The sequence below is a fragment of the Colobus angolensis genome, unplaced genomic scaffold (genome assembly GCF_000951035.1).
Source record: "Colobus angolensis palliatus isolate OR3802 unplaced genomic scaffold, Cang.pa_1.0 Scaffold205, whole genome shotgun sequence".
NCBI lineage: Eukaryota > Metazoa > Chordata > Mammalia > Primates > Cercopithecidae > Colobus > Colobus angolensis.
The window spans coordinates 1,537,965-1,563,049 of NW_012115211.1; the positions used below are offsets into that span (position 1 = coordinate 1,537,965).

At 42.4% G+C, this 25,085-nt stretch overlaps 1 protein-coding gene across 2 annotated transcripts in view; it reads left to right on the top strand.

The window, feature by feature from the left end:
* The window catches only part of XRRA1 (X-ray radiation resistance associated 1), a 105,335-nt gene that overhangs the window by 2,356 nt on the left and 77,894 nt on the right, over nucleotides 1-25,085 (top strand). Inside the window, exons 2-7 of one of the 2 annotated variants that reach the window (XM_011942032.1) lie at nucleotides 2,413-2,480; nucleotides 8,069-8,166; nucleotides 11,822-12,006; nucleotides 15,411-15,482; nucleotides 19,041-19,113; nucleotides 21,955-22,052. In XM_011942032.1, the coding sequence (XP_011797422.1) occupies nucleotides 8,073-8,166; nucleotides 11,822-12,006; nucleotides 15,411-15,482; nucleotides 19,041-19,113; nucleotides 21,955-22,052 (522 nt within the window). In that variant the 5' untranslated portion in view covers nucleotides 2,413-2,480; nucleotides 8,069-8,072. The remainder of the gene's footprint in view (nucleotides 1-2,412; nucleotides 2,481-8,068; nucleotides 8,167-11,821; nucleotides 12,007-15,410; nucleotides 15,483-19,040; nucleotides 19,114-21,954; nucleotides 22,053-25,085) is intronic. The other variant, XM_011942033.1, reaches the window with a different exon arrangement.

Below are 25,085 nucleotides of genomic sequence, written 5' to 3' on the forward strand. Positions count from 1 at the left end.
AGATCACAGGACCACAGGATGGGGCAAAATTAAAATTGTTAATGAAGTTTTGGGCATGCATTGTCATTGATAATATGTTTATCAGGAGACAGGGTTTGAGAGCAGACAACCAGTCTGACCAAACTTGATTAGGCAGGAATTTCCTCATCCTAATAAGCCTGGGAGTGCTACGGGAGACCAGGGCTTATTTCATCCCTTTGTCTACTATCGTAAAAGACAGCCATCCCCAAAGTGGCCATTTTAGAGGCCTCCCCTCAGGGATGCATTCTCTTTCTCAGGGATGTTCCTTGCTTAGAAAAAGAATTAAGCGAAAGTTCTCCTATTTGCTTTTGAAAGAAGAGAAATATGGCTCTGTTCCGCTTGGCTCACAGGCAGTCAGAGTTTAACGTTATCTCCCTTGTTCCCTGAACATTGCTGTCATTCTGTTCTTTTTTCAAGGTGCCCAGATTTCATCTTGTTCAAACACATATGCTCTACAATTTGTGCAGTTAATACAATCATCACAGGGTCCTGAGGCGACATACATCCTCCGCAGCTTACGAAGATGACAGGATTAAGAGATTAAAGACAGGCATAGGAAATCACAAGGGTATTGACTGGGGAAGTGATAAGTGTCCATGAAATCTTCACAATTTATTTTCAGAGATTGCAGTAAAGACAGCCATAAGAAATTATTAAGGGTATTGATTGGGGAAGTGATAAGTGTCCATGAAATCTTCACAATTTATTTTCAGAGATTGCAGTAAAGACAGCCATAAGAAATTATAAGAGTATTCATTTGGGGAACTAATAAATGTCCATGAAATATTCACAATTTATGTTCTTCTATCATGGCCTCAGCCAGTCCCTCCATTCGGGGTCCCTGACTTCCTGCAACAAACTCACAGTTCCGCATGGCTGGAGAGGCCTCAGGAAATTTACAATCATGGCAGAAAGGGAAGAGGCAGGTCTTACATGGTGGCAAGCAAGAGAGGGCAAGAGTGTGAAGGAGGAATGGTCAGAGAGTTATAAACCCATCAGATCTCGTGAGAGCTCACTCACTATCATGAGAACAGCATGGGGGACCACCTCCATGATCCAGTCACTTCCTACCAGGTGTCTTCCTCAACACGTGGGGATTATGGAGATTATGGTGGTTACAGTTCAAGATGAAATTTGGGTGGGGACACAAAGCCCAACCATGTTAGTGCCTCCATTAAGAAGTGGGCTTGATGGCTGGACAAGGGGGCTCACGCGTGTAATCCCAACACTTTGGGAGGCTGAGTTGGGAGTTTGAGGCAGCCTGGGCAACATGGTGAAAACCCATCTCTATCAAAAATACAGAAATTTAGCTGGGCATGGTAGCACACATCTGTGGTCCAGCTACTTGGGAGGCTAAGGTGGGAGGATTGCTTGAGTCTGGGAGGTGGAGGTTGCAGTGAGCTGAGATCATGCCACTGCACTCCAGTCTGGGTAACAGAGTGAGACCTTGTCTCAAGAAAAAAAGAAAAAAAAAAGTAGGCGTGAGGAGACTCAACCTAAGGAGAGGGAGATACAGGAAAGCTAATCTGTATGTAGCCAGACAAGGAAGAGGGGCAGAAATGTGATAGGCCAAAGGAATGGAACAAGCAAAAATATGCGTTACTGCGTGTGTGTGTGTGTGTGTGTGTGTGTGTGTGTGTGTGAGAGAGAGAGAGAGAGAGAGAGAGACAGGGAGACAGGGAGAAAGAGAGAACGTTTGTTTTGGAGGAAGCACTACAACCAGATTGGCATTAGTTGTGTCAAGTTTGAGATAGAGACCAGAGGTAACTAAAGCTAACCAGGAAGTCAGCCTCCAAGTCTGGAACTTTGACTTTTTTTTCTACTGTATAAAGTTCTTACTTGTCTTAGATAATGTAACCTAGGGGTTATGTGCCCTTCTTGGCCCATTAGTTGTAGATCCACACCTTCTCACCTAATATTCCTAATAGGGAACTGGAATTTCTACTATAGCATCCAGGTCTGCATGCCTCCTACAAGCTTGAGTGTGAGTCATCTTTTGTATTATATGTATGGCAATATCTTTTCCCAGACTGTGTCTTATCTTTCAACTTTGACTTTACTATTTTTATCTGGCAGAAATTTATTTTGTGTAAATAATCATGTAAACGATCCCTTCCTTTCAGATTTGTGCTTCATCTGTCTGATTTAAGCACTCCAGTCATACCCCACTATCATAATTATATTCTCCTATACCACCTTCCCATCTATGTCTTGTCTTTATCTCCATCTCTGTATCTCTATCTATCTATTTCTTGGATCTTTAGTCCTATAGGCAAGGACTAAAGGCAAGACAAATTTTGGAGTAGAAGGCTCACAGTAGAATATAATTAATGAGAAAGTTCAAGAGCTGTGAATAGCAGGCTAAGAAGGAATGTAATATTTATTTTACAGGCAAAGAAACAAGTGAAGAAACAAAAAAAGAAGGAAGTCAAGGGGACATTCCCGAAGTCAAAGATCAAGTAAGTACTCTGGAGACCTGAAACCAGGTCACCATATTCTTTAAGTTACTGATGTCTTCTCCGACAGCCATCATACCTAACATTTTCCAGCCGGTAAATTACATCATATCTAACATTTTCCAGCCAGCAATTTACTCATTCATTCCTTCATTTACCTCTCTAGCGAATGTGTGTGATTGGTCATGAGAGAGAGTTCCTGAAAGACATATTGATGGAATATAAATTTGTCCCCATCCATCCATTTGTCCGTTAATCTTCCAAACATATTTTTAGTGAGTTGTAGGCTCTATGCTACATGCTGGGATTACACAGCTGAATAAGGTAATTATAGGCCCCACAGCAGGTGAGAAGTTGATGAGGGGAGAGCAAACATTATAATAAAGTCATAATTACTATACTAGGCGAAGTATGCAGTGTTGTAGGAACACATAAGAAGAGCCTCCAACCCTTTGCAGGGAAGGTCAGGGATCAGGAAACTCATAGTGCCCTGTGTTGAACCAAAGGAGGTACCAACATTCATTCGTTTATTCCACAGATATTTATGGAATCTGTTATGTTAGGTGCTTTGTTAGGAATCAATTGATGACTACCACTGATATTGCCCTTTCCTAGGAAGGTTTTAGAGTCCAATTGATGGGGTGTGTGTGTAGCAGATATATGTATATATATCTTGGTTCTAGGAGTGCCATCATATCCTTCACTTGGCTCACACGTCTATTGTGTGCTTCCTATGAGCTAAGTCCCAAGGGTGGAAGAGAGACAGTGAAGTAGATGTGTTTCCAGACTTGGAAATCCATAGTCCGTTGAAGGTACCCCTTCATGATCGTTAGTAATCTTATGAGGTTGGGCCATGAAAGAAATACTGATGAAAGGCTTTACAGCTTAGCAAAAGCAGCAGTTATTTCCACTGGCAGGTTCAGTGAGGGCTTTGTGGAAGGGTTGGCATCTGGGTGGAGTCTAGAAAGATGCTTTTTTTCTATCCATTCTGTCCATTATTACCTAATTTATTTCTTACTGCAATTCTCAGAGGCACAGAATTTTTATTGTCATTTTACATGTGAGGAATCTGAGGCACAAAGAGGTAAAGTTATTTACCCATGGTCACTCAGCTTGATAGTAGAAACTAGAGTCAAATTTAAAAGTTGTTGCGCTTCCTATTGCACCACTCTGTATTCACAGAATATTTGTCACTGCCAGGAAACCTCCTCTTAGCATGCCTCGATCCGAGCTTTCCACATTGCTCTTTTTTTTTGAGACAGAGTCTCGCTGTGTCGCCCAGGCTGGAGTGCAGTGGCGCGATCTCGGCTCACTGCAAGCTCCGCCTCCTGGGTTCACGCCATTCTCCCGCCTCAGCCTCCGAGTAGCTGGGACTACAGGCGCCCACCACCACGCCCGGCTAGTTTTTTGTATTTTTAGTAGAGATGGGGTTTCACCATGTTAGCCAGGATGGTCTTGATCTCCTGACCTTGTGATCTGCCCGCCTCAGCCTCCCAAAGTGCTGGGATTACAGGCTTGAGCCACCGTGCCCGGCTTTTTTTTTTTTTTTTTTTTTTTTTTTTAATTGAACTCTTCCCAGACCCTTTGAATTGTGGTCTCATCTCACATACTTTTTGTGGCCTCCCTTCCCCTGGCCAGCGGCTTACAGGTTCCCCAATCTCTGCTACCTCAAATTGCATGAATCTATCTCAGCACATATTTGGAAATGCCTAGATCCCTTTAAGGACAAATTTTAAGAGCTTGAGGTTAAAGAAACTTAATCTTTGAGGTGGTCTTGGAGCTGAATCATAAAGGATGAGATTAACCAGGTGAACAAGATGGAGAAGGGGGTTTTAGGCTGAAGGAACACCAAGAACAGAGGCAGGGAGGGCTACATGTGAATGATCTGTTTTGGGAGTGGAAGATGACACTGTGAGCCTGAATGGGTAAAACTAACTGGAGCTGGAAAGGTTAGGACATAGGACTCCAATGACTTTCAAGAACAGGCTTAGGCATCTGACCTTCATGTTTAGTGGGAACCGAGTCAGAAAATTGTTGTACTATTCTAGGTGGGAGATGATGAATGATTTAATGAAAGCTGTGGAGATGGAGAAAAATAGACCACTGGAACAGTATTTCCGAGCTCAAATTGTCATGACTCAGTGACCTGTTAGATGTATGGGATAAGAAAAGAGGAGCTGGGACTAGTATGTTCACGTTGCATTGAGTGGTGCTGTGCATCTTCAAGACAAAAGGAAATGTGTGTTATTGAATTTGAAAATCCCAGTAGTCAGAGTTTGTTTTATTGAATGGGACTTATTGTTTAAATTTCCACACCATGAAAATAGAAGATCAGGCTGGGTGTGCTGGCTCATGCCTGTAGTCTCAGCACTTTAGGAGGCCAAGGTGGGTGGATGGCTTGAGCCCAGGAGTTTGAGACCAGTCTGGGCAATATGGTGAAACCCTGTCCTTACAAAAAATACGAAAATTAGCCAGGCATGGTGGCATGTGCCTATAGTCCCAGCTATTCAGGAGACTGAGGTAGAAGGATTATTTGAGCCCAGGAGGTTGAGGCTACAATGAGCCATGATTGTGCCACTGTACTGTAGCCTGGGTGACAAAGTGAGATGCTGTCTCAAAAGAAAAAAAAAAAAAGATCTATCAGAAAAAACAAATGTAGCCTGGAGTTGAATCTGGCTCTCAGGTGTTTGGTTTGGCCTGCACATTGTTTTAAAATGGCAAACTAGTTGCCAACCCTCAAATAGGAGATTTCATATATAAGGCAGACTTTCCTTGAAAAAAATGTGAAGATCAGGCAACAATGACTTAGGTTTCTGTATGGCAGCAATTGGTAAGAGCTGACTAGTTGCTGCCTCTATGAGCATGTGCAGTGTCTCTCTCTCTCTGACACACACACACACACTCCCTCCTTCTACTTTCTTCCCCTCGCCTCCAGCTTTATTCACTCACTCACATGGCCTGCCCAACTCCTGTAACCATTTGTGTTTGCAAGTCCTGGGTAAAATGTAGGTTTTTCCAAGGTTTGACATCAGACTGTAGTGAACAGTCTGTGAATGACAAATGGTAAGTGCAGTTGTGATTAGGGCTATCTATTCCTTTGAGGAACCGTTTTTATGCCTGTTTCTCTGAAGAGAATAATAATTTGATGCAGAAAAGACTGAGTCATACCCTAGTCAGAACTGTATTCTCTTTCCAGCTTTTTTGCATGTGCATACATGCATGGGCGCGCACACACACACACACACACACACACACACCCCTAAAGAATTTCTGACTCACTGTAAATTGGTATTGGCGAGTCTCTGGGAGCCATCCCATAGCAGATAGAAAATGGAAGGTTATTTCTTTTGTGCTCTTTTTATTCTCTAGGTGTTAGGGAAATGGAACACTCGGGATATTTGAGATCTGTCTCCCATCACAACTGTCCCTGAGGGAGCCTGCCCTCTCTCATCCTCAGTGAGGGAACCCCTCCCCTGGATGCTAGGTGCGCTTCTTCTTGCCTTCTCAGGGATGGCTTTGCAGGTCTGCCCATCTCTCTCCTGCATTGTCAGTCTTTCCTCCCCTACTGGCTCCTTTCTCTCAGGCTACAGATGTAGTCAAGCCTTTCTCATCCTGTTAATAGCATAGTAATGGAAAATGAGCAGCATGAGTTAGCCATGTGCCAGATACTAAGGCGTTTTTTCCTGTAATCATCAAAACAGCCCTATGAAGTAGGTGCACTTACTGTCTACATTTCACAGAGGAAAAAGCCAAGGCATAGAAAAGTAACTCGCTCAAGGCCACACAGCTAGTAAGTGGCATAGCTAGGATCTGAACCCATGCAATGAGCTTCCAGAATTTATTCTCGGTAGTGACTCTGTCCGCCAGGGCTAGGACTAGGGTGGAGGCCAAGTGCTGACACTGCATTTGCACGGCTCTGAGAGAGAGCACATGTCCCCCAGGTGTTCCTTAGGCACCTTGCTCACCTTCTCTCAGCACTGGCCCTGATATTCACCCATCTCTCAATTTTACCTTCCATCTCACTGCTGTCTTGCTTTTCTCCTCCCTTTCACAATCAAGCTTCTTGAAAAATCTGCTTATATTCACTTTTTGTATTCCCTCGCCTTCCATTCACTCTTTCATACATAAAGTCTGACTTTAACTCCACCCTTCTTCTGAAACTGACCTCCTACTTTCTCATGGCCTATTTTCGGTCCTCACCTTGCCTGACTTCCCTGCCTCTTTCATAGGGTTTTCTCTTACCTTGGCTTACCTGGCAGCTCCCACTCTCCACCCCCCAGTTCTCCTACTTCTCTAAAATTATTTTCTTTTGTGGATCCTCCAGGGCCTTGTCCTCCTTTGTCCTCACTTTTTTTTTTTTTTTTTTTTAAATATGGGGTCTCACTGTCACCCAGGCACGATCACGGCTCACTGCAGCCTGGACTCCTGGGCTTAAGCAATCCTCCCACTTCAGCCTCCTGAGTAGCTGGGACCACAGGCATGTACCACCATGCTGGCTAATTTTTTAAATTTTTTGTAGAGACAGGGTCTCACTATGTTGCCTAGGCTGTGTCCACACATGAAATGCTCATACTTCTAATTGGTCTTGCTCCTCTTTTTCTTTTCTGTTCCTCCCTTTCTCATTCCTTTTTTTCTGTCCATCCTTCTTTTTTAATTCTTTAGTTTATTAACATGAACTCTCATCAGCTTATCCCTGGGTTGCTGCAATACTCCCCTGACTGCAATTCCAGTTGCCACTGGGTGCTGCTTTCACCTACTACTATTTTTGTCAGATCTCTCTTTCTAAAGCACAGCTTGGATTATGGTTCTGTCCAGCTCAGAAATTATCCATAGCTCCCAGTCACCTACAAGATGAAGCCTGAGCTCCTAGCCTGGTACCCCAAGCCCTTCAGGAGCAGGCACCATCCTTCCTATCCAACTTTATTGTTCAAGACTACCAAACATACATCCCTCTCCTTCTTGGGTCACATTGATTCTTTACTGTGCACAACTATGCCCTCCTGTGGCCCTTGCTGTTTGGAATGTTTATCCTTCTGTCTATCAGAAAACTCAATTCATCCCTCAAATACTATTTATCCAGTTCAAGTCTCATTATTTGTACACTATTGTCTCTAAAATGTGAGCCCCTTCTCCAAACTCTGTTAAAACAAAGAAAACATCTAGCACAGACTTAATATGTATCAGGTACTATCTTTCTCACTTATTTGTCTTTTAAGGTAGGTATTATAACCCCCATTTTGCAGGTGAGGAAACTGAAGTTCGGAGGAGTAGAGTAACTTGCCAAGTCACAGAGCAAGAAAAGACAGAGCCGGCATTCAAACCAAGTCTGTCTGAGCCCAAGGATCATGTTCTTTCTAGGGTTCTGTTGGGTTAGGATTGATCTGAACTGAAAAACCCAGGGTCTTGTTTCCCTCTTCATATAAACAGCCAACCCATTTCTGAAGCAAGGGCAGTGGGGCCTCCAGGTGTCAGAGGCAGGGTGTGTGCAGGGTGTGGTGGTCCTGGTGGGCTCACGAGCTGCACTGGAGTAAGAGTGCTCCGCTGTGTCTTTTCACTCTTCTGCTTCCTTGCTTTCCTTGCCTGGCGCTCAGGGAGATGGCCTCCTCAGGAATCTACAAGCTGGATGATGGGAAGCCTTACCTGAACAACTGCTTTCCAGCCAGAAACCTGCTTCGTGTGCCAGAGGAAGGTCAGGTGACTTCTCAAGTTGATACCTTTTCCTCATACCTAGCTCCTGCATCTCACATCTACTTGTTCTTCTCCAACCCCTTCACTGCTGTTTCCTGTTCTACCCAGTCCTTCCCCCTCCAGTCCTAGTAGCCTCCGTGGGACTTCTAAAGTGCACATTTAACCACAGTGCCCCTTCTGTTCAGTGACTTCTCATTGCTAACTCCTTTAACTGGCATTCTGTGTCATTCTGAGTTTAACCTGCTCTTACCCTCTGCGACAACCCATTTCCTTCTTTATGCTCTATTCCACGGTGCTCGCTTTTCACATAGCTTTTTTATTTGCCCTGAATGTTCCAGCCCTCATTCTTGTTAGCCAAACTCTTCCCATCACACAAATCCCAGCTTTTCTTCTACTTCTTCCAATAAGCCATGTCTGACTACCCTAGTCCTCAGCGCCCATCCTCTCGTGAGCTGTCTTCCTGTCTGTATTTCTTATTTGGTGAGTGATTATAGTCTGCCAAACTCCTAAATAAAATGGCTTAAATTTGACTCTGCTAGGTAGATTTTCAACTATTCATCTAGTTTAAAAATTCCCCAGAGCAGGGAATTGCCGTAATAAGAACCCTATAGGTGGAACACTAAGTATGGGTTCTCTGGATTGGATTAGTTGCTTTGAAAGGGTAGGGCAAAGGAGAAGTACACCTTGTTTACTCCAGATGTTGTAACTTGTTGATCACTCTGTAGATGGAATATTGGAAGAACCTCCTCTTCCTGCCTGTCCTTTCTGCTTCTCTAGAGTGATTTTGTTTTTCACACAGAGACTTTCCCTGGCCACCTACCTATCAGACGTCTTCAAATGGAACCATCAGTGTGAACTCATAGTTTATCTCTTTGTCTCTCTCTCTCTCTCTCGCTCTCTCTCTCTGTCTCTCTCACACACACAGACACACATAGATGGATAGCTACAGAAATAAATATAGTTGTATATATCTATATGTCTTAGTGTACATATGTGTATTTCCCAGTCCACTAACAGCAATGACACCTCAGTAGCAAAAAGCGTACCTAGTATCTACATCTTGGTTTCTAAATACCATTCTCCAATGAAAACAGCATGGGCTTCTTGGAGAAATAGCTGTTTGCAGGACTAGGGCAGAAAAAATACAAGTTGAGTTGGAGTATCTTGTGGTGCCAGAAGTAAAGAAGTGCTCAGAAAAATAATGGGGCATGTTGAAAGGACACAGCCGACTTGAAGGTGCTCCCAGTCACCAAAGGTGGGACAGTTTGAGCAATGAAATAAATAATGGTGGAATTAGGTTGTAGACCATAGAACAACAAATATTCATGAGTCTACTAATATAAATGAATACTTGAATATGTAAATATGTGGGGGAAACAAAATAGCTCTTTCTTTTCTTTTTTTGAGATGGAGTCTCTGTTGTCCAGGCTGGAATGCAGCGGTGCAGTCTCGGCTCACTGCAACCTTTGCCTCCCAGGTTCAAGTGATTCTCCTGCCCAGCCTCCTGAGTAGTCGGAATTACAGGCACTTGCCACCATGCCCAGCTAATTTTTGTATTTTTTATAGAGATGGGGTTTCACCATGATGGCCAGGCTGGTCTCGAACTCCTGACCGCAAGTGATCCACCTGCCTCGGCCTCCCAAAGTGCTAGGATTACAGGCATGAGCCACCACTCCCAGCCAGCTCTTTCTTATAGTAGAATTCCAACTAGAAAATGTAGAAGGAATGAGGGAAATAGAAAGTCACTATTCAAACACTACAGTAATAATTTTTGTAGGTAAGAACCATTATAGGATGTTGCATTAGAGTTCTTCAGAGGAACAGAACTGGTAGGAGATAAACAGGACTAGTAGGAGATAGGTAGGTGGGTAGACAGATTTTTTTTTTTTCAAGGAATTGACTTTATGTGATTGTCTGAAATTTGTAGGGCAGGCTGGCAAGCTGGAAAGCCCTGGGGAGGAGCTGAAGTTGTTGTATTAAAGCAAAATTTCTTCTTCCTCTAGGAAACCTGTTTTGCTCTTAATGTCTTTCAATTCATTGGGTGAGGGCACCCACATTACCAAGGATAGTCTCTTTAATTTAACATCAACTTACTGTAAATACTAATTACATCTACAAAATACCATCACAGCAACACCTAGATTAGTGTTTGATTGAATAACTGCATATAATAGCTTAGCAAAGTTGATGCATAAAATTAACCATCATGGATACTAGAATAAATGGGTAAAAGTATGATGAGAAACAGGATATTTACATAGTATCTTTTTTCTCCTGTTGATCTCCTGACATGCTCTGAGCCTTCCTTTCTGGCCTTGTTAGGGATTTTGGCACCAACTCAGGCTGAGGTCCCTAGCAGTCAGGGATATGAAGATAGGATAAAGTAGAAGCAAAGTCCATGCCCCAGATGAGGGCAGCCCTGGGAAATGGGGTAACTGGAGTATCAGTCCCATAATGGAAATGGGAAATGGCTCATATGAGACACAGGACAGGAACTGCATCCAAGAAGCAGGATGGGCAGCAGTGCTGTATGAGCCGGGGCAAGTCCCTGAGGCAGGGACAGTGGGCTTTCCCAGAAGATAGCCAGTGGTTAGAGGCACAAAGCTTGTTCCCACAGCACCCTTTATATTATTATTATACTATTGTGTATAAGATGTTATATTATTATGACTCCTTTGAGTTAGGGCTTCCTTTTTATTCATTCTCATACTCCCAGTTCCCAGCATAAAGTAGATGCTCAGAAAAGATAGGAATGGATGACTGTGTGGGCAGGGGCTATAGGACAGGGTTCATTCAGTCATTTGTTCAGCAACAGTCACGATGTGGTAAGCTCTGTGCAGGCCTTGGGAATACTGAGATGAATGAGTCAGATAAAGTCCCTGCTCTTATGGAGCTTCCGCTCTAGAGAGGGAGACAGACAAATAAGTGAACAAATAAAAGAATTACAGATTGCAATGAATACCATGCCATAAATAAACTGCTGGTGCAAGAAAGAACAGATTCCAAAATATGTTATGATTTTTGTTTGGTGGGCTTACTAGTGAACCTCATATTCTTTTTGCTTATGCACATTTTAAAATTCTTTCTACAGTAGACATGTATTATTAGGTTTTTTTTCTTTAATGCAAACTGTCCTACATTTTCTTATTCTGAGTTTCTAACAGCATCTTTTCTGTGTACTGATAGAGGTTTGGGAAGATGGAACCCTTGAATTGAGGTCACACATTAGGCATTACTCAAGAGATGACCAGTAGAAGAGTAACTGGCATGCATGAGAAAGAGCAATCAGCTCTACTGAGGGGCAAAACGGAAGACTTCACAGAACAGGAAATCCTTGATCTTAGTTTTTGAAGGAGTAATAGAATTTGGAGATAAAAATGTGAAGGAAGGAATTGGGCAAGTCATTCCACCTCCTTTTGTCGCAGCCTTTTCATCTATAAAATAATGACAGTAACATGTTTTTCACTGGGTTTAGAGGTCAATTAAATGACATACCTAGGTAGATATCTCCCCTGCCCCCAGCTGCAGTCCTGTGTCTGGTGCATGTTAGGTAATCAGGAGCTATTTTGAGTTTTAGTATTATAAACAAAGTCTATAATTGCACTCGTTGTAACTTTGGAGTTTTCCCCTTTTCACTGTTCTAATTTTCTCAACAGGCCAAGGACACTGGTTAGTGGTTCAGAAAGGTAACCTCAAGAAGAAGCCCAAGGGTTTGGTTGGAGCACAAGCTGAACGTCGGGAAAGCCTGAAGGTGACTTCTTTTGAGTTCAGGGGGAAGAAAGGGTCTCGACGGGAAAATCAGGTGGACCTTCCTGGACGTATCCTGGACCAGGCTTTTCTGGTGAGAGTAAATGCATCCTGGAGTGGCCGGCACATCAGCTAGGGTGTGGAGGAAGTGGGGAAGGATTTACCCTGCTCTGGCACAACTACCCCCAGTCTACTCCAAACTATTAGAGTGATATTGGCAAATTGAATACAGCCAGGATAATGAAGGGACCCAAAAGTTTCTTGACATGTGAAGCTTTCTTGATAGCTACCTAGTGAGATAGGTATTGTCATCCCTTTTGTGTTGTTGCCATTGGGCAGTTGGGAAAACTGAGGCTCCAAGAGGTAATTTGCCTTGGCTGAGGTTCCACAGCTAGTAAATGGCTGATCCAGGATTAGAACTCTGGTCTACTGACTCCAAAGCCTGTACTTTTACATTATGTGAGGTAAAAACTCTTACTGAGTTGGAGAGGCAAAGGAGCAGGTCAGGGGAAACAGTCAATTGAAAATTGCATTCCAGCACCTAGTAGGATTGAGAGATGCCTGCTCTGCTCATTGGGGCGATCTCTACAGGATCGAGTGGGACTGGGGAGATCCTGCTCTCCCACAGCCTTTGTCCTTTGACTTTAGTGTTTGGCTGAAAGCTAGGGGAGCTGACCAGATACTACCTAGTGCCTGGGGCAGGCTTTACAAAGAGGACTGGGGTGGCTGTGTTGGAAACCAGCCAGGTAGTTTCACGTCTGCTCTGAGAAATGCCTCAGTGGCTTTGCTAAGAAGGATGTATTTTGTAAATCAATATTAATGTGCTGTCCAGTTCTTACAGCTCCCTAAGAACTCCCTGGCTGCCTGCTTTGTTTCCAGATTCTGCTGTGGTTCCCAAGAGATGGGTATTTGCATAGATCAGATGTTGAAAGAGACCTTTGTTGGTTTCATCTCACTTCAAGTGGGTAGTATAAGCTTTTTGCAGTCCTGTGGAATCAGTTTCATTATTATGTCCACTTCTCATTGGGAGTGAGGAGGACTGAAATAATAATACTGAGGAGGGGCAGAAACACTTCCCGTAGTGGCCTTTTTTTCTTCCATTGTTTCCAAATACTTATACATTCCCACATTCAATAAATACGACTTTTGCCACTGTGGGAGGCAGGAGCAATAGGGATGTTTCTCAGAGTTACGGGGTATCCACTCTGCCTATTGGATGGTTCCACTTGAATGTTTCATTGACAGTTGAATTACAGCACCAATGCTCCTACTCCAAATCCCAAAACAGACCTCTTTTCCAGTATCTACTTTACTCTCTCTGTTGGCACTACTATCTACCCCATCGCCAAGCCAGTACCTGAGGTTTTGCTTGACATTTGCCTCTCCCACGCTGTCCCCACCCCAACTTTTACCAAGTCCTGGCACTTTTACAAAATAGTTTTCAAATCTGTTTTCTTGTCTTGACTGTCATGACCCTCATCTGGGCCACCATCATCTCTTATTGGACTAATTCAAACATTTTCTATCTGTTGTGAGCCAATTAGGATGCTTTTATTTCACCTAAAAAGCCAGAGGCATTGTTTAGGGTAGATTAATTTACTGGATTAATGATGTCTTGCAAGGCTTGGGTTCCTTCTGTCTTTCTACTGTGCCATTTTACATGTTACCTTGTCCTCTTGGACTGATTGCCTTCATGATCCTGAGATGGCTGCAGCCGTTCTGGTCATCACATACAGAAGATAACATCCTGAGGTAGAGAAGGGATTGCTACTGTCTAATGTCTTTTCAGAAGGGATTGTTACTGTCTAATGTCTTTTCAGAAGGGATTGCTACTGTCTAATGTCTTTTCAGAAGGGATTGTTACTGTCTAATGTCTTTTCAGAAGTAAGAAAATGCTTTCCAAAACCGGTCCCCCTCCCCAACCCCAAGCAGCCAGTGTCTCATTATCTAGACCTATATCACATACCCAAACAGTTATGAGTTAGCGGAATGAGACCTCCATGATTGGTTTATACAGATCAAGACTTATTGCTTGGAGCTGTGGCTTAAGAACATTCCATTTGGAGAAATGTGAATAACACTGGTGTTCTTTAACAAGGAAGGAGTAGTGGTTATTAGGAAAGCAATTAACCAATCTGGTACATTGGTCTTTCCCCTTCCTCTCCTGTCTTCTCATCTACGTGATGTAATCTGTCTGATATGTCTATGTGTGGCTGATGTTACAATTTTTATAAAATTACTATCAGCCCCCTACTAAAAATCTGCTTTCCATTTGTTGTAGGATAAAATCCACACTCCTTTGTAGAGCCAGCGTGGACTCATGAGCTCATGGCCATCTCACTAACCTTATCTTGTTTTTCATCCTCTCAGAAGCACCTTGCTTTTTCCTGCCCTGGTAGACTTCATAATCCCTACTACCCACTTTCATGAGGCCTATTTAGCTCTTAGGTCTCTGAAATATTACTTCCTCAAGTAAATATTTCCTCATTCAGACTGAGGTTAGGACCTCCTGTTATATCTCTTATAGCATCTTGAATTTCTCCTTTAAAATGTTTATCACATTTATAAATACATACTTGCTACTTGGCTCCCCATGACACTGTAAGCTCTATAAGGTTATGGAATGTCTCTGCTTTTTCTTCATTGTCTTCCCAATGCCTTTTAGTGCCTAAATATAGTGGGTACCATAAATAAATAATTAGCAAAAAAAGAATGAGGTTTGATTAAATATAGATGGAAGCTCCATAGCTAAAATTTACCTCTAACTTTTAAATTATGTCAGGTAACATATGGTAGTCAAAAGTGCGTAGAGTTTAGTGATTACAGATTGGGATTAGTAAGATCTGTCACTTGCTAACTGTGGTACCATTTTTTGGCAAAGCACATTACCTCTTTTAACCTTGTTTTTCTCATTAAAAAGGGGAGATAATCTTACTTATGTCAAAGGGCTTAGTTAGGATTAGAAGGAAGTTTGTTAATGTATTTTTTTTTTTTTTTTTTTTTTGAGACGGAGTCTCGCTCTGTCGCCCAGGCTGGAGTGCAGTGGCCGGATCTCAGCTCACTGCAAGCTCCACCTCCCGGGTTTACACTATTCTCCTGCCTCAGCCTCCCGAGTAGCTGGGCCTACAGGCGCCCGCCACCTCATCTGGCTAGTTTTTTATATATTTTTTTTTAGTAGAAACAGGGTTTCACCGTGTTAGCCAGGATGGTCTCGATCTCCTGACCTCGTGATCTGCCTGTCTAGGCCTCCCAAAGTGCTGGGATTACAGGCTTGAGCCATCGTGCCCAGCCAGTTTGTTAATGTATTCAGCAAAGCTTATGGCCCAGTTTAGTGTTTGGTAAATATATGGTGAATGAATGGATGAATAATGAATGAATGAATGAACAAGCAAACAAATTATGACAAGTATAAAAGATTGCCCAAAAAGAGAAGGCTGAACGATAATAGATTAAACTTTGTAGGGGCCTTAAGAGCCAACTCTTTGTATTATGTTCCAGCTAAAGCACCACTGTGTGAGGAAGCCATCAGATCTGTGCACTGTTAATGTCAGTGGCCTGAAGTTCTCCAAGGTGAGGTCCGCCAGCAAAGATGTGATTGGGGTGAGCCAGACTTGAGATGGCTCACCTGTCTGTTGTGGTTTGTCTCTTGCACCTCCAGAGTCCCTAGGGACTGGAAATCTGGTCACATAGAAGGAGGGAGAGGAGGGTCAGACAAGGATTTATTGGGTAGAAACAATATTCAGACACAAACTTTTGCTACAAATTTTATATTGTCCTTGTCCCATTTGACATGAATTAAAGAAAGTTGCCTTATGGGCCAGGCACGGTGGCTCACGTCTATAATCCCAGCACTTTGGGAGGCCAAGGCAGGTGGATCATGAGGTCAGGAGCTCAAGACCAGCCTGGCCAAGATGGTGAAACCCCATCTCTACTAAAAATACAAAAAATTAGCTGGGCATGGTGGTAGGTGCCTGTAATCCCAGCTACTCGGGAGGCTGAGGCAGAGAATTGCTTGAATCCCAGAGGCGGAGGTTGCAGTGAGCCAAGATCGTGCCGGTGCACTCCAGCCTGGGAGACAGAGCGAGACTCTGTCTCAAAAAAAAAAATTGCCTTATGAAACTGATTTCGAATTTGCCTTGTAATTTTGTGGGTACATAATTCATTGTGTGATACTGAGTTCCCATCACAAAAGCCTACAAAAGACATTTCTTAAGTTTCAATGCCAGGGATTGTAATGGTTTTCCCAAGAAGCTGGTTCATTCCTAACTTACAGGTGCTGTGACTCATGCAATGAATCACGTTTCTTTCTTTGTGTTGGCTTATAGGCAGCTTGGAGCCATATTTGTGACCCACCATTAGCCAGTGTATATACAGGATATTATAACATACATCTTTGGCATGTAGGCTTTCGTGGCATACCAAGAGAGATTACTTGTATAAACCATAGAGTAGAGGCTCTAACCCACAGAATGGCCAAGTTTGTGGTAGAGCAGACTGCTCCTTTAACAAGGTTCTGCTTCACTTCATTTAGTACTTATGTTTTCAGAATTGAGTTACTTCGGGACAGGTTAGCCATAGAAATATATTCATCTTGTGGCTGAGAGGCCCTCCATTCTAGGCCAGCACATGGTCCTGGAGATTATAATATATAGTTCACATATAACAGTGAGACAAAGTCATACAAGAAGATTTCAGAGGTCTCTGTCAATTCAGCTTTTGAGGGCTACAACATGGCTGGCCAAACCTCAGTCCCGTCATTGGATACCATCTGTTCTTCTTTTACTTATTCACTCATCTGCTCACCAAACATTACCGAGGCCTGGTGTGTCTCTGTGCTATTTGCTGGAGGGTATAGAGGTGGCTCAGACACTGCCTACCCTCTGGAGCATATAGTCCAGTAGGGAGGGAGGAGGCTGGGCTTAGATGGATATGGAGTTAGACGGGACTAGCTAACGCAGCCAATGAGAGAAACACGAGAGTGCTGAATATGACCTCAGAGGACAGGCCCCTGACTCAGCCTTACACACCCTGGAGAGGGTGGTAGCTTAGCTGAGACCCACGGGATGAGCGGATGCTTGCTAGCTTTGTGGTTAAACCATAAAGGAAAATGTCTGTGACATTTAATTAAAAATATCTGTCTAACAAAAGTTACCATAAACAAAGGTAAAAGATAAGCTGAGGCTAGGATAAGATATTAGCAAGTAATATAACCAAAAGGTATTAGGATCCAGAATATGTCAAGAGCTCCTACAAAACAATAGGAAAAAAGAGAAACCCAGTACAAAAATAGACAATAGATAAATATGTTAGTATACAGAAGAGGAACTTGAAAGGCCAGCAACTATAGGAAAAGATGTTCAGCCTCATAAGTAATCAGGAAAATGCAGTGCCTTTTTACAATAATCAGACTGGAAAAAATTAAAGTTTTATAATGCCAATTGCAAGGATTTAAAGAAATAGGACTTCTCATACACTGCAGGTAGGACTATAAATTGTTTTAACTACTTTCGAGAACAATGTGGTACCATCTCATAAAGCTGTGTATTCCCCACAGCTTGATAGGAGTATATCATTAAAGAAACTCTTATGATGAGGAGGTGTGTATAAGAACATTAATTGCATCATTGTTTGTAATAAAATTTGGAAACAGACAATGGGAATGAATAAACTTGCAATATATTCAAACAATGGAATATTGTACAGGAATTAAAATGGTTGAACTGGGGCCAGGCGTGGTGGCTCATGCCTGTAATCCTAGCAATTTGGGAGGCTGAGGTAGAGGATCACTTGAGGTCAGGAGTTTGAGACCAGCCTGGCCAACATGGTGAAACCTTGTTCCTACTAAAAACACAAAAATTAGCCGGGCATGGTGGCAGGCACCTGTAATCCCACCTACTCAGGAGGCTGAGGCCGGAGAATTGCTTGAACCCAGGAGGTGAGGTTGCAGTGAGCCAAGGTTGCACCATTGCACTCCAGCCTGAGTGACAGAGCGAGACTTTGTCTCAAAAAAAAAGATCGAACTAGAACCATATCTGTCAACATATGTAAATTTCAAAAGCTGCATGTATCGACACAGGTAAATCTCAAAAACAGTGTTGAGTGAAAAGGCAGGTTGCAGAATAATACCTACAATATTATTGCATTTAATGTAAAGTTTTACTATCTGTATCTAGCATTATATATAGTTGATAGATACACACACATGTGTATAATACAAGTATAAAAAAGGTATGGGAGCTGGGTACAGTGGCTCACACCTGTAATCCTAGCACTTTGGGAAAAGTGATTATTGTAAAAAGGCACTGCATTTTCCTGATTACTTATGAGGCTGAATATCTTTTCCTGTATTTGCTGGCCTTTCAAGTTCCTCTTTTGTATACTAACATATTTATCTATTGTCTATTTTTCTACTGGGTTTCTCTTTTTTTTGGCTGAGGCGGGCGGATCACTTGAGCCTAGGAGTTTGAGACCAGCCTGGGAATCATGGCAAAACCCCATCTCAGCTAAAAATACAAAAAAAAAAAAAATAGCCAGTCTTGGTGGCGTGTGCCTGCAGTCCTGGCGACTCAAGAGGCTGAGGTGGAAGGATCACCCGAGCTGGGGAAGTCGAGGCTGCAGTGAGCCCAGATTGTGTCACTGCACTCCAGTCTGGGCAATGGAAGTGAGACCCTGTCTCAAAAACAAACAAGCAAACAAACAAAAACTACCAACTATGGGAATGATAGTCTCCAATTCAGGATGGCTGTTATGGGATTAGTGAGGGGATACATGGACGGGGTGGTAATGATGGTGGTTCACCCTATATAATATTTTCTTTCAGGAAATTTAAAGCAAAGACAGCAAAATATTCAGCTGTATTAAATACATACATCTGGATAGTGGTGATATGGGTCTTCAGAGTGTCATTCAGTATACTTTTCTGTACATTTGAAATGTTTCATAGTGGAAAAAAAGCAGGAAAACGCTTACAGCACTCAAGTGGCTGCTCTTGTGCTAAGGATGTCCCTTATTCCTTTAGGTCTTTGTTCCTTCTGACAGTGGCCCTGAAGCTTCAGCAAGGCTTCTAGGCAGGGAACTAATCTTATGGATTTTTTTTTTTTTTTTTTTTTCTGAAATGCTTTCCTACAGGTTAAGGAAAATGACTTCAAGCATTTTCATTCTGTGATTTATATCAATGCCTCAGAAAACCTGCTGCCTCTAGGTAAGCTTTTTCTTTCTTGAAAGCTCTCTTCCTCCTCTTAGCCAGCACAGCCATTCACATGTGTTAGGATTTGTCTATCTATCCATCCACGATTGGCCACACATCTCTTTTTTGGGGTATAATAGGCTGGGTCCTGGAGAGCATAAAGACCTTGATTCCAGTCCTGCTCTGGCGCTACCTAGTTAGAACATTTTTCTGTGATCTACTTTTCTGTCTGTCAATGGGGATAATTCCCTTCTTTTTTTCCTCCCATTGCAGGATACCTCGTAGGCTCATATGAGATGGGTGTATAAAAATGTTTCTAAGCCTGTCAGGTGCTCCTGTGGGAGCATAAAGCCTTCTGTTATTCAGCAAATCCACAGCAACCCCTGCTGGGTATTAGGACTATGTGAATACTTGGCTTTTAGAAATGAGTGCATCCAGTCCTGCTCTGGTGAGCTCGTGGTTTGGTGAGAGAGATGGACTCAGATACAGATAGTTAGATCAGAATGAGGGGAGAGCAGTGAAAGAGAGAATCAGGAAATATTATGCAAGCATATATGTAGGACTTCAAGCCAGGCCAGAGTGTCAGGAGGAACTTCTGAGAAGAGGAGCACCTAAGCTGAGACCAAAAAAATGAATAGGAGTGATTCAGGAGCTAGAAGGTAAGAAGGCATTTCTGACTGCTGGAGCAGATGTGGAATGGCAGCACCTGATCAGGAAGACTGGAGAGGTTTTGTATGTTTGCAAGGGAAGCATGTGGGGGACAAATGAAACTAGAGAGATTGACTTATCACTGGATTATCAAGGACCAGGAGTGAATTGGACTTAGTACTGTAGGCGAAAGAGAGCCTTGGAAGGGTTTTAAATAGAGAAGCTCAGTGGCAGTTGTGAGGAGAGTGGATTATAAGATAAGAAGAAGATGGAGGCCAGGAAACCTGGGAGATTATTTCAGGTTTTTAGGAGAGTGGAGATGAGGCCTGAGCCAGGATTATGACAAGAAGAGTGCAGAGGATTGAGAGAGAGAGAGAGAGAGAGAGAGAGATTGAGATTGGTTTAGAAGGAGTAGAAACCACAGGACTTGGTAACTGATAGACTGATAGGGATGTAAGGAGAGGGAGGAATCAAGGGGGCATTTCACTGAAACAGGGCACAGCACACTAGAGAAAAGGCAGGTCAGAGGGAAATAGGATAAGTTCAGTTTTGTTGCATTGAGTTTGAAGATTGTTTTCAAAGAAGCATATGATGAGGTCCCGCCCTTTAGGAGACAGGGTGTTCTGTCAGGAGCTTGGGCTAGAAATACAAAGGCCAATAGGTGTATAAAAAGATGTTCAACCTCACTAATAATTACAATGGATCAAGATACTGTTTTCTGCCTGTCAAATATTGGCAGAAGTGAAAAGGGCTGATGACAGCCAGCATTGGTAGGGAAATGGATATTCTCGCATTGAACTGTGGAAGTATAGTCATTGATGTAACATCTTGGAGGTAATTTGGTAATGTTTCTTAAAATTTAAAGTAGTCATTGCCTTTAATCTAGTAGCTTTACTTCCAGGAAATTATTCTATAGAAACACACTTGTACAAGGCTGTTCATTGGAAACATCCAGAAATACAAAGCAGCCTTTATTAGGTTCTACTGAACATTCTGACTTACAAGACTACCATGGGCCATATTTAACATCAGGTTCACTTAGAAGGCTCTAAGTAATTCCACACAGAATGCCAGTACTGCCAGCATCAGGAGTTTCTCTTCAGTGGAGTTCCCAAAGCCATCCATGAGGCATTCTTTGTGCCCCTCCTCCCGACCCCCAGTGTCAGCTCAGGTACAAGACAGTGAGACTGTCATTGGGTGGATGCAAAAGCCACCCTGGCTTAGAAATCTCATTCGCCACAGGAGCCAATATACGTTGTAACACTTACAGACATAGCTCTTAGAGTTTCTGCAAAGGATATGTCCAATTATAGGAATCACTACACATAGGGAAGCCCAAAATTATGGTGCTCCCTTCAGGCGTTTATCATTCATTTACAGTTTCTCCTAGCCCAGGTGTAATTTACCAACCTAGGGTGATTTTTACCACAAGTGATGCTGCCTGGAAATGCAGTTACTATACCATTGGTTTCAGGTTACCAGAGGAACAGGGCTAGAAAAAGTTCAGTTCTCATTCAGAGAGAGAAACTTTTGTTCATATAGTTTCTTACCTTTTATTCATATAGCCTAAAGGCTATCAATAGGGAAATGGATTAGTAAACTAGCATATATCTATACAGTAGAACATCAAGAGACATTAGGCATATCTATATGTTTTGACATGAAATAATCTTTAAGTTATATTGTTAAGGGAAAAAGCAAGTCGGTACAATGTGTACAGAATGACTCTATTTTTGTTAAAAGAGGTATGTGTGTGTATTTTGATATATACATGAGAAAAAGTTGAGTGCTATATATGCAACTTTTAATACTTGTCTCTGGATGTTGGGATTAAACAGAACTTTTTATTTTTCTATGATGTTTGACTCTTTTTCTTAGTTGTGTTTTAATTTTTGTAATCAGGATTAATAAAGATAATTTTTAAAATGTGCTTTGCTGTTGAGCAGGCTTAGATTCAATCCTTGGCTCTTTCACTTACCAGCAATTTCATTCTGGCAAATCACTTAGTTTGGCTGAGGCTTAGTCAGCCACAGAATGGAAGTAGTAATCCCTATTTTTCTGCGTTGTTGGAGATTTAGAGGCCATGTATGAAGAGTACCTTATACAGTGCCTGGCCTAACCCGGTAGGGACACAGTAAATGGTAATTATTAATATCTTTCTCTTAAGTCCTTTACAAACTGCAGACTCTCTTTCTCCTCCCCATATAGAGGCATTTCACACGTTTCCAGCCCTAAAGGAACTGGATCTCGCATTTAATGGCATCAAAACTATCTACGTGAAATATGGAGACTTTAAGTTATTGGAAGTAAGTTGGAGGTAGGAAGTTTTTGGTGCCCACCAAGTTCCCCTGTAAGGAATGAGTATAGAGCTTTACTGATTATAACTGTTGGGAAGGGGCTTGCTGGGCCTGTACAGCCAGGCCCTTGCTTCATTGCTGGCCTCCGGGGAGGGTGGGGGTGGGGGTTGTAAGGGTAGTGATAGTGATGGAGGTGGTGGTGATGGTAGAAGTGGCAGGAAATAGTTGATACCAAAGACTTAACCATGGTGCATGGTCCTGGAAAATAAATGCCAAAGGTCATGTCCAAGGGAGTCTGTGCAGAAAAGTGAGTTTTAAAACAGAATATTATAGGAGGGAGAGTTTTGAGGGGTTGAGGAGCCATGTAGCTTAAGAGCTAGGTGCAGCAGATTGGATCGGCTCAACTAGAGATATTATAGACTCATTCCAGAGACTCATCGTGGTCTAAGTGAGCTGAATCAGTCTCAGTGGCTGGGATAGAGTAGGCTATAGGCCTAGTCCATAACCTTGGAGATAAGTATGAATAGGGATTCTATGGGATCAGCAGCAGAGTCTTGAACATTTGTACATTCACAGCTGTTCTTCAAACCCCAAATTAGAAAATACAGAAAAATTTTGTTTGCATTCTTGGTTTTCTCCTAAATTTTCCCATAGCCATGCATTTTCTGCACATGTCCTCATAGTTCAAGTTGATTAGTTCTTCAGCTTTCATGAAGACTTGTGGGTCACTTTTTACAAAGGAACAAAGCTTTGTCACTACCTGAGAGTCACTGCATATGTGGAGAGTAAAGGACAACAGAATTGGAGCCACGTGTGGGGCTGGGCATCTGGCCACGCTCACTCACTGAGTAATAGACTCTTCTCCACATGCTGTAGTAGAAGTGTTTCAGAGTCAAATCTCAGCAAAATGTCTGCACGTCATGAACCTTGAGGTCGACCCCAAAGAGCTGTTAACTTAAATCATTTCATCAGCAAACATCAAGGGTCAGCCATTCTTCACAAAAGCCTCACTTAACCTGGTGTTGTCAGTGAGGGGAACCTTCTACAAGAGTGAGTTTTTCAGAGTTGATGGCCTTCATATGCCAAAGCTTTAAAAGGTTTTAAGCTCTTGGAATAGCCATCTTCCTAAATTGGATTATATGTCTTTGCATTTTTAAAGCATATTCTGGTGACTGTAGTGGAACCTTCTCTCCATGGTCTCAAGTCATATTGAAGATAACAGTAATTTACTATGATTTGGGACAAAAGTAGTCCTCACACTTGTCCAGGAAGCAAAGCTCTTGAAAGTTGAATAAAATAGAAAATAAGTTTACAACAACTGGTGCATTTTTTTTCTGTGTTAATAAATATTTAATAGTAGATTTTGGAATAGACAGAAGGAAACAGGTTTCAGATGGTCTAGAGATATAGGGAGCCATGTCCCTGACCTTTGAGCCTGGGAGGTTCTTAAGAATTTCCATTTATTTGTTCTTCTACTTTTTCAAAGAGTAGTCATTGAGCTCCTGGGTTGTGCGTTGTACCATGCATTTTGTCTTCTTACCCTACCATTTCAAACCTGTTTCAAGTGCCAGTGGGTTGAAGGGAGGAGGCATGACCGTAGGCTCTGACCCCACAACTGACTAGCTTGGATCTAGTGATTGATCATGAGTGACTTTTTTGGAGGCCTTACTTTATAGTGTGATTGCATCTGATGAAGATGATTTATCCACAGACCTAACCTTACGAAAGGGTATTTACATAAGAGAGCAGATCAAAGTTAAGATGCAGAATATAAATGAAAACAGGAAATCTCTTGCCCAGCCATCTGTTTTCATCTGTCTGTGATTTGCAAGGGCTCCCTAAGAAGGATAAACCTGTCAAATCTCCTGAATTTGCAGCTCACAGTAATGAATATTTTGATGTGTGATAAAACTTGATGTGACTCAGCAGATGTAGTAGCCAGGTTAGGAGTCTTCTGTTCTTGTTTGCCAAAAAGGCTGCCCCAGGAGGAAAAGCCCAGAGTAGAAGAATTCTTCAGGAGTCAATTTAGAAAAACAACTTGCCATGGTTTGATTCTCAGATTACAGATCTGAAGAAGGTTCAGCTGAAGCCCTGCCCTGGCAGTCAGAAGACCTTCTTTTGTCTTGGTTTTGCCAGTACTTTGCCATGCCTACCTGGCCAACCATTATACCCTCTGTGGGACTAACATTTCCCCTCTGTAAATTCTGGGTCAGCTCTGAAATTCTGTGGCCTGTGATTCTAAGGCTATTCATTTCTTTGAATTGCCCTTAATTCTATAGAAAGCAAATTTGGATCCTACATTAAATAGTCAAAGCAGCTAGAATGAGGTCAGCAAACTTTTTCTGTATAGCAGGCCAGATATTGAATATTTTAGGCTATATCAAATATATATGACCATATATATTTAGACAATAATATATGGTCATAATTAATCATAACTAGTCAGCTCTGCTGTTGTATAATGGAAAGCAGCCATAGATAATATGTAAACAAATGAGAAATGAGGATGGCTGTGTTCCAATAAAACTTTATTTATTTTAATTAATTAATTAATTTTTTGAGACAGTCTCACTCTGTCACCCAGGCTGGAGTAAGTGGCACAATCTCGGCTTACTGCAACCTCTGCCTCCCGGGTTCAAGCGATTCTTATGCCTCAGCCTCCCGAGTAGCTAGAACTAAAGGGGGAACCACCACACCCAGCTAATTTTTGTATTTTTGGTAGAGACGGGTTTCACCTTATTGACCAGACTAGTCTCAAACTCCTGGCCTCAAGTGATCTGCCCACCTTAGCCTCCCAAAGAGCTGGGATTACAGGCATGAGCCACTGCGCCCAGCCTAAAACTTCATGACACTGACATCTGAACTTCACACAACTTACACGTGAAACACACTCTTATTCTTTTTTTGATTTTTTCAACCATTTAAAAATGTAAAAATTGGCTGGGCAGGGTGGCTCACACCTGTAATCCCAGCACTTTGGGAGGCCAGGGCAGGAGGATCACTTGAGCCCAGAGGCTCAAGACCAGCCTGGGAACAAAATGA